The sequence below is a fragment of the Phytophthora infestans genome, genomic scaffold, assembly GCF_000142945.1.
Source record: "Phytophthora infestans T30-4 supercont1.15 genomic scaffold, whole genome shotgun sequence".
Classification (NCBI taxonomy): Eukaryota; Oomycota; class Peronosporomycetes; order Peronosporales; family Peronosporaceae; genus Phytophthora; species Phytophthora infestans.
In genome coordinates, this window is record NW_003303744.1 from 1,711,703 (window position 1) to 1,721,341 (window position 9,639).

Sequence of the window (9,639 nt, forward strand, 5' to 3'; positions counted from 1 at the left end):
CCCAAACTTGGTACTCCGTAAGTTCGTGACCATGAGCCCATAGTGTTGTCGGCGTTTGGTTTAAAGCAGCTGCGTGCCACTCACTTTCTGCTGCGGCTTGCTCTAGCCTAGTGATCACCCCGGCGATTGTGGGGCCTTCTCCTCTGTTGCGCCAAAAGAATTGCTTTTTGATGGCCGCTAAGACGTGCTTGTTCGCTATAGTGTCCGGCACTGTCCATGGAAAGCCATGGAGGGTCGGGTGTGCTTGAAAAACTATGCTTCCTTCGGTCTCGTGCTGTTGAAGCCGACCAATATCCTGCTGGGTTTCTGCGGTCCCCTCTCCGACTGCCCGGACACGCCAGTGAATTCCATTATGCATCTGGTCCAGAATTACTGCCGGGGTCCCGCTGTCACTTTCTGCGCTTGCGACGCCATGGATAGTGTGCGCTCCAACCACCCTCCATGGAAAATCCTGTTGGAAAGAAGGTGGATGCCTCATGACTGCTACGCCACGCACTTGCATCCGTTCTCCTAGTGCCAATCGTGGACTACTGCATAGAATAGCTATGGCCCACCGTTGCAATTTAGCTGCTTGATGTCGGCCTGAATCTGTGTGTGGTATCGTCATCTTGTATTCCCGTTCCGCTATACGCTCGATATTCAATGCCGCTATCGGCGTCGGTTGGATTCGATCGTACTTGGTCGGTGTCAACATCCTCCCTGTTTGGTCATAGATATGAGGGTTGTCCGTCCAGTAGTAGCTGGGCCAGAAAACTTTGTCTTCCTCCGACAGTTCCTCAAGTAGGGGAGGGAGTGGGTCTCGTAGCTCAAGATACCATTCCTCGTCTTCCAGCCAGCTCTCAGCAGTGTCCGCCAGTTAATCAGCTCGTGCTGACGCGCAGTTCTCCGGTTGACGGGCAGGGCGCGAGGGGCTATCCAGCCACCGATCAAGCGTTGTAACCGGTCCCCCGGCGTCATTGTCCGGGAGCCGGTCCTCTCACCTCCGACCTGCGTCGGCGTGACGCCTGCAGCCCACGGATGCTTCGCTCCTCGGAAAGTCCACTGTCTCCACGCGTCGTAGTACGTGTCATGCCGTTGGATAAGCCACTGCATGGTGTTTTGACCCGCTGTGTCTTACAGGCTATGGCGATTGATGCCAACCCGACTCCTCCAGTCTGTCGAGGCGTGAATAGGAGGCCCGGGTTGACCTTATGCCTACTGGGTTCGTGGCCTGTCAAATGATGCCACAAGAATTGTTTCTGAATGTTGCGCAGTTGGCGATCCGCCCACCTTGGCATTTCGAACACCGCTGCCTTAAAGAGCACCGACGGTAGCATGATCACGTTGAGCAAGAGTACGCGTGTCTCGACACTTTGGGATAATTGCGCCGCTGTTGCTAAGCGTCTCTGGACAGCGCGAATCCGTGTCGCCCAGTTCACCTCTGTCAAAGGGCCGGTCCCGACTTGGTACCCCAAGTAGCGCACTGTTTCCCCCATCGGCACTACCGGGATCCCGTATATATCCACTTTCTCCACTGCCGTATTTAGAAAGATCGCTTTACTTTTGGAGGGCTGGACCTGCAACCCTGACAGCTCTCCAAAGCGCTTTACTTTCTCCATCACGCGGGGTAACTGGTTTGCTTTCTGCAGGAACACGGTGGAGTCGTCCACAAATGCCGAGAATTTGTGGACCTCCCCTTTCCGCCAGGTACTGCGATCCCTTTCAGTCCCGGGTCCTGTTGAATAGCTAGTGCCAAGATTTCTGCCGCTAGGATGAACAGCAGAGGCGCCAGCGGACAGCCTTGCCGGATACCTGACTGAACGAGGACCGGCTCCGAGAGTTCACCGTTCACTAGAAATCGCGCCGTCGTGTCTGCATGCAGTCGTCGCAGCATGTCCACAAATTCTTGCGAGAAGCCAAATTTTCGCAATGTAAGAAACAAAAATTCCCTCGCCTTTGTCATAAGCCTTCCGAAAATCCAAAATTAAAATGAGCCTGCTGAGTAAGTCCTCCAGTTCTGGATCCGAGGTCGCCGTTTGCAAAATTGCCAGCATCATCATCACCGTTTTCATCATTTGGCGTCCATGAACGAATCCTTGTTGGGAAGATCCAATAGGGATGCCCATTACCAGCTGTGCCCTAGTAGCGAGCACTTTTGTCACAATCTTGTAGCTGGTTTGGAGCAATGAGATAGGGCGAAAGTCCATGGCATGCGAGGACTCTCCTTTTTTCTTGAGCGGAATGATCAAAGCCTCAAGGAATGAAGGAGGGGGATCCCGTCCTTGGAGGAGCTCGTTGCTAATTGTAGTCAGCGTTGGCACCATGATGGCCTGAGTATCCTTGTAAAAGTCATTATTCAGTCCGTCGGGACCCGCCGCTTTGTGTCGGTTCAGCGCGGCAATCGCGCCGATTACATCTTGATCAATGACTTCCTGCATCAAGAGGTTGTTGTGTTGATCCTGCAGCTTGCGATCGTCAGGGATTCTGACAAACTTATCGAACTGTTGCTCCAAATCTATGTCGGGGACACTGTTGTGAATTGTGCCTAGAACCGGGGTCCACTCGCTTCTCATTTTGTCCGCCACGGACATGTCAGTGTGGAAGGCGGCCCCGTGGATGCGGCGAATGTCTGGGATGGTCTGGTCCTTCTCCCAATTCGACGCTCGTTTAAAGGTCCACCGCAGGCGATCCATTGTGCGCTCTAGCCGTTGACCCACTCGCAGGGAGTGCTCCTCTCGTCGTTCTGCGGCGGAGGCCTCCAAGCGTTCTCTCCTCGTTAGCAAATGATCCCGGTGCCTCGCGTTATTCTGGTGCTTATACTCCTGCCGGCGAAGTTTTTCCTTAGCCGTGATGAACCGAATGGCCTCGACACAATGGCCTACCATCGCATCCCACGTGTGCGTGGTCTCCTGATGGCCTGCTTCAACGTCAATCAATCGCTCCAGCAGGTCAGCTTGCACACGTTCTGGTTGGCCCGAGCGAATTGGATACGGTACCCCTTGTTTTCATTTCTGCCGACTGTGGGCCCTGCGTTCCGTCGTCAAATGTACTATGACCTGTTGATGGTCGGAAGGAGCCACTGGTTCCTCCACTGAAACCCACTGCACCTTGGATGTCCAGGACTGAGGGACATACATGCGATCTAGACGACTTGCTATTTCCGGCCCCCAATAAGTAAAATACTCAGTTGGCTCAAGTTGATCCGCCTCATCGTCCGTGTGGCCCGCCAGCACCATAGCATCTTCTAACTGAAGGTGATGGACTAAGTCCTGGAGCGCCACACTTTCTGCTCTGCCATTGCGGGTTCCCCCGAGCCGATCTAGGACGGGACTGAGGACACAGTTGAAATCCCCTGCCAGGATCGTGTCATTTTGTTCCCACGGCCAGGTCTCGAGGCGGCCATATAGGAGTTCGCGTTCTCTGTGATCATTCGAGCCATACCGATTCACCACTGTCAGGCTTCGTAACTTGATAGCGATGACGTGCTTGGTCCATCGATCTCGTAACCATGGCTGGACATCCGCAGCAACACTCGGATTGAGCAAGATCACCACTCCGCCGGTGGCGCTATCCTCAATGCTCCAGTATGATAGAGTTGGCCCTTCGCTCTGATGCTGTAGTCTCCATAAGCTGCTCCACGCTCTGGCTGAGTGGGCTGCTTCCTCTTCGGAGCTGACATGAGTTTCCTGGAGCATCCAGATTGACGGCCGACATTTCACCGGCGTCCGTCGCCAAGCACTTATCCATGTTATTCGGCTTTCCGCTGGAAATCCCCTCACGTTTTGGGTAAGTAATCACCACTGGTCGCTTCCGCCTATTCGTTTCTTCTTTCTCTTTTTCTTGTTGTTGTCTGCTTGCAAATGAATGAGCCGTCCGTAGACGTCACTAGCAGGTCCCGATGGCAGGCTAATGGGAATTGCTGGCGGCGGCACTAAGGTACCCCTAATCATCCTGTTCCCACCCTTCTGTTCCACCCTCCAAGGCAGTGGAAAAGAAGCGGTGAATTGCTCTCCAATCGATCGGTCTGCGTGACACTGAGAAGGCTTTCCGGTACGAAGCGTTCATCTCCAGCGCCAAAAGCTGCCTAGTGAGCAGAGAAAGCGCCCCTGTATTCACCTCATCTTCCAGTCCGGTCAGGACGCGCAGTTCCCGCTCATAGAGGGAAGCACAGATCAAGTGCTGGGCCAGCTTCCCCTTGTTCCCGACGTCACAGAGTTGGAGCACCTCATCATTTCCGTAGCGTTTCGCTCGCATTTTTGCCCAGTCCTCTCGGTTGTCGATGAGTGGGGGAAGGTGCAATGGTGACGTCCTGAGTAGCTTGTCTTTCCAGTTGTCCGACCACGTCTTGACCGACTCGTCCTGAGAGCGATAGTGATACGCGACCAGGCTGCCCAATAAACATTCCTGCCGCCAGGATGAAGACCACGATTCTAGCACCTTCTAGCCCACGCGCATTAGCACTTCTTCGGGGAATCGAAAAAGCTGACACATGGAGATCAGGGTGGACGGCTCCTGCTGGGCCGTATACGCCCATACCTCCGCTGTGCTTGATGTCAGCGGAAAAACTGCGAGTGCTTTGCCTGGCCACACGGTCGCCTGTTGGTTCCATTGCGCCTGCCATGAAGCGATGCCTCCCTCCGTATCGTGTGGTACGTCCCCTTGGCCGGCATCCCTCATGGGTTCTGAAGTGGCCGTGTCCAGATCCCGGCGAGCTATGGACTTGACATGCAGCCGGATTCTCTCCGCCTCCATCGGCGTTAGCGTATGAGGTCGTTTGGCCGCCGGCTTCGCTGGCAACGGCGTCCCCTTGCGGCCCACTGGAGCAGCCTGCGTGTCAGTTGGCATGATGTCGCTTGCCCCTGATGGGCTGAAAGATGAGTCCGATTCCACCCCTGAGCTGGACGCCTGAAACATGTGGAGAGCTTGTTCTTCGGTATGAGCTCACTTCGACTCCTCCTGCCATTGTCTAAGCGTGATGAGAGGCAGGTGATACTGTTGGAGCAGCTCCGTCACCCCCGGTTCATTTTCCGAGACCAGAGCTAATCCTCGAAGATGAAGTCTCTCTTCACGAGACAGTTGGGAAGCCGTGTTGACCAGAAAGGCTAGCAGTTCTGCATATCTCGCCGGCTCCGCACGCTCCAGGATGAGATGAATTTCACATTTGAGTTCATGGGGGATCGTCATTCCGGCTAACCGCGCTCGGAGCTCAGCAACGTCCCCGTTCCACTGATCCGGTTGCCACCCTTCCTCCGTGAGTCCCTGTTCGTCGGAGCTGCTCGCCGCCTCCCCTTGTTGGTCAACCTCCATGCTAGTGTCCTCCGGAGTCGCAGGAGGAGGAGGAGGTTGTTGCTCGACGGGTCGTCGCTGGTGAATGAGCGCCGAATAGTGTTCCCCCCAGTGCCGCAGAACCAACGGTGCCCCCGATCCCTTAAGCTTCGCCGCTCGAATCATGGCCGTGCACCTGCCGAGTTGGAGCGAGATATGGAGTCCCACTTCAAATGGTTGCTTCCCTCGTTTCGTCGTGCTGGGCTTGTACATCGAGCAGTACCATTGTCGTTTGCCATCCGTGTCGTACGCTAGGACGAAGATTTCGCGCTGCAGGAAGTTTGCAGCCATGGCCAGCAACTCACTGCACCCCCAATTGTACCGAGGGATGATGGCGTCCCTGTTGGAAGGGGAGTTGGCGTATTCCTCCAAGTACCATTTGAACTGCTTCGTCGACTCATGTGCTTCCATGCCTGCCCATCCGCGATCAACATTCACCAACGTATTCGTGCGAACGTAGTGATCGTACTGCTCCGACATATGTAGTTGGCCAGCCCATTGAATGCCTCGTTTGATGCATCCCGTGATCTCGTCCAACGTGCCATCAGGGGCCGCTAAATCGGCATCAGCCATCGCTTGAGCCAGTGCCATAGCCATACAGTTGCCGGTCGCTGGCGTGCTAACTGGGCTGAGCGCAAGACTTGCTGCGATTGCCGCGAACGATGTCAGTTCGTCACCTGCAAACGGAAGAGGAGTCAACCTATCCCCTGATCGTTGAGCCACTTTGGCAACCGCTTGGAGGACCGCCTTGCGCTCTCGTTGCTTTAACCCTACCAGCTGGGGAGTGGAATGGGGCTTAGGCGGCTTACCTTTCACGAGGTGGAGCTGTTGCTTCTGCTCATTTGTGAGGGGAACATGGGCTTTTTCCTCTTGTTCGTTTCCCGATGAGATGACGATCGTCAGGTTGCCAGCCTGTTCGGCCGACTCGGGTGAGGCTTCCATTGACTCCTCCTCCTCTTCGTCGTCCAATGCTGCGAATCGTGACTGGGTGACACTCAATTTCTGTTGGAGCGCCGCGGCATGCGCATACCGCTTCCTGCCATTGCGCAGTGGCGTCGTGATCCATTTCTTCTTGGGATCGGGCGGGATAATCGATTCCGCTAGGGGACCTGCAGGCCCTGACTGCTTCGTCGAACCTGGCTCGGCAGCTCCCGGCGAGGTCTGGGGGTGCTGGACTGATACCCGCGGAGGTGTGATTAACACCTGCGTCGCCTGGACTGCCGCCGCCTGGAGAGCTAACCGTGTAGCGGCTGCGCGCTTGACTTCATCTAAACTGCGGAAGAGTTGTGCCATGTCTTCCAACCGGGCCACTTCTTGCTCCGTAGCCATTCGACTGCCCGATTGCAGCAATTGTTGGTCCGTATAGCGGCACGCGCTAAGGTGTGCCCTAGCATACCACACCGAAGGCACTGCAACCGTGGGCCTACGAACGGATGCTTCAGTACCAACGGCCGGCCGTACCACATGATCCGCACAATTCCTCGTAAGAAATCTGGACATTCTGCTGCCTGGTCCGTCAGTTTCCACACAGTGGAGGTTCTTGAGTCGGGGGTGCACGTGTCCATATCGTCCATCTCAAACTTCGTCGCGATATGTTGTTGCAAGTATGCCACTAGCCTCCCAACATCCGTGAAGCGAGTGATGTTGTAGATCTCAATCTCATAATGCCTTTGTGCAGTGACGCGTGTTCCATCTCGTCTAAGCTGGCGGCCCCAAACCGACCCAGTGTCCGGACGATGCACATTCAGAAGTCGATACACCATGCGGTGAAACGGGACTTGGACCGCTTGGAAAGACCGGGCCGTTGCCCGGTCGAAGAAGAAGAAGTGCAAACTCCGCTGTACATGATTGTAGCTAATCGTCTTGGCCAAGCTCAGCATGCTGACCAGCTCCGTCGTATTAACGTGTAGCTCTTCCGCCGCCACTCGGATATCCTCCTGAATCATCTGCGTTTGCTGACGACTGGGCCAAATGGTAGTTCTGCCTCGCAGCTGCAACTGAAGTTCTCTTTCCACTTGGCTTTGGATGGTTCGGTGCAGCCGGATGCGTATTTTGGAATCCAGCACACTCTTGAGGAACTCAGGCATCCGCCGGCACACAATGCTGCCTTCGGTCATCCCACTGATGATTTTGCACTCATCGCCCGTCCCTGGCCGCAGTTCCCGCCCCGCAGACGCCGCTGCTGGTCGCTCGCAGATTATTCGCAACGCTGCAATGTCGGCGGTGCGGAATACCATGGGATTGAACATAAAATCTTGGTACCGCCCGTCCCCGTCGGGCGATGCCTTTCCCGCTGCTGACGTAGCCGTTCCTGCACGTGCCTTGGTCGCCCACTGATTAAGTGGCTTGGCCCTGGCCCACTTTACCTTGCTGATCATGCTGTTCATTATCGATTTGAACGGCCATGTCGTGTTGTAGAGATCCTGGGTTGCGGCTTGAGCAAACCGCTCCCATTCTTCAAATGACCCAGTACCGTGAACGCAAATCTCTCAAAACAGCTTTAGCAGTAATGTCTTCTCGTCCCCCTTGAGGCGCGGATAGCGCCGCTTGCCACTCGGGAGGAGGTTTTCGTCAATTGGCACTTTGGCATGGGCGAGCGCGTATAGCTCCGCTACTGTCGACGTCCAAGCCGTCCGAGCAGTTTCTGCCGGGAAACTTTTCATCTCCGCCACGACCGCTTCAAACATTTCGAACGGCTCCACCGCAGGTGCATCGGTTGACACGCCGGGGCTGGCGTCCGAGACTCCTTCGGGTGGGTCCGCGCGCAGCGGCGTGCTCTCGCTTGGCTCCGGACTCACGCGCGGCGTCGTAGCCACTGGAGCTGGTCGCGCATGCTCACTGCGCTCCTTCGTTGTCGTCTTCTGATCCGAATTCCGCTCCTCCGGCTTAGGCTCCTCCATCTCGGCATCGTCCTCTTGCGTCGACGCCGGCGTCTCTGGGACGATCGAGTCTGGACTGAAGGCACTACTTCCTTGCTCAGTCACCTCTCTCCGCTGCCGCCCGCTGGGGTTCGCCATCATGGCGTCGGCCTGGCGTGGCGCGGGGTCCGGCGGCTTCGCCTTACCCGGGTCCTTCAGGGCCGTCATGCTGCGAAACGTCGCTGCTGGTGATGTCGCTATACTCATTTTAAGACAAAACTGGGCACGACCTTTGCACGAAGATCTTTCAAACGCCGACTGTTGGTGCTGAACAGGCGGGGCTCTGCTGGGCCGCGAAGCTGATTTGAAAGTGATATGGGAAGATACTTCGAGAACGAGAAAGATACGAATCTGTGGTGGTCGATGATCCAGAAATAATACTGTTCGTGATAATGGATAAATCATGTATACATTATTTTATGTATGTAAAAGTCCAATAAACGTGTATTAGAGCAAGTACTGCCCATCAACCCTTGAGCTACTGCTTGACTTGAGTGGGAGGTGTTTCCTCGTCGTCGCTGCTCTTGTCTTCAACTCGGGAAGCAGGCACTTTTTCCTCTTCTTCTCTTCTTCGTCACCTAGCGGGGTTTGTACCGGAAGAAGTAGCCCAGTGAGCAAATTATAGAAGAGTTCAAAGTGACGTTTTGTGAGCGCTTCAATGCTGTGACGGGGTCACACAGCACCTTGCGCTAGAGGAAGTTATCTTCCGAGAGTATACAAACTCTCAGTGAACGGCAGTTCACAGGCCCCCTCTTTATTTAAAGAGAGCGAAGTGACCTAAATAAGGTAGATTGTAAACTGAGTATATTTATAGGTAGGTTAAGTTTGGGCTTAATACATACTATAAGTTACCTATAGAAATGCAATGTCGTTTGACCAATGGTTGACTTTGAACGACCTTGGTACCTTGTACCAAATGTCCCGGAGTATGACGTGTCATACACCTGAAGTGTGAAGTGTCACGCTTCATGTAACCAGGGTACACTTAGGGCTACGTACCCCGTTACATCCTCCCCCACTTAGGTTCGGTTTACCGACTAATCAGAATGAAGAGGTGTTCGTCACAAACTCTCATTCTCAAAGTCGAAAACCATCTACTTGGCCGCGCGAGCGCGGCGGAGGCTCACTTCACAGTTAGATCCTCGAGCAGCAACCTGTGCGCTCTTCGTCTAGGTCTCCAATTCGACCGTTACCATGCCTCGTGGCACTGCAAAGAGCGGTGCTAAGACACGCTCCAAGGCTGCAGCCGGTAAGGCGCAAGCCAATAGCACTAAGCCTCACGGCAAAGGCTCGGCACTCAAGGAGGCTACTCAGGTGGCCTCCGAGGCGATCGGCTCCTCGGGTGACGCGGCTGTCGGCAAGCGAACAAGCAAGCGCCGCAGTCCGTCGCCTTCGGCCTCAGACAATCGTCCGAACC

General features: G+C 55.1%; 1 protein-coding gene across 1 annotated transcript; it reads right to left on the minus strand.

Moving 5' to 3' along the window:
• Positions 1-6,572: 6,572 nt before the first annotated feature.
• PITG_09656 (uncharacterized protein) lies at positions 6,573-7,184 on the minus strand (the record flags this gene model as incomplete). The annotated part of the gene is made up of 2 exons (XM_002903225.1): positions 6,573-6,577; positions 6,677-7,184. 2 exons carry the CDS (start codon positions 7,182-7,184, stop codon positions 6,573-6,575), a joined length of 513 nt encoding a protein of 170 aa, XP_002903271.1.
• Between the last annotated feature and the right edge of the window lie 2,455 nt (positions 7,185-9,639).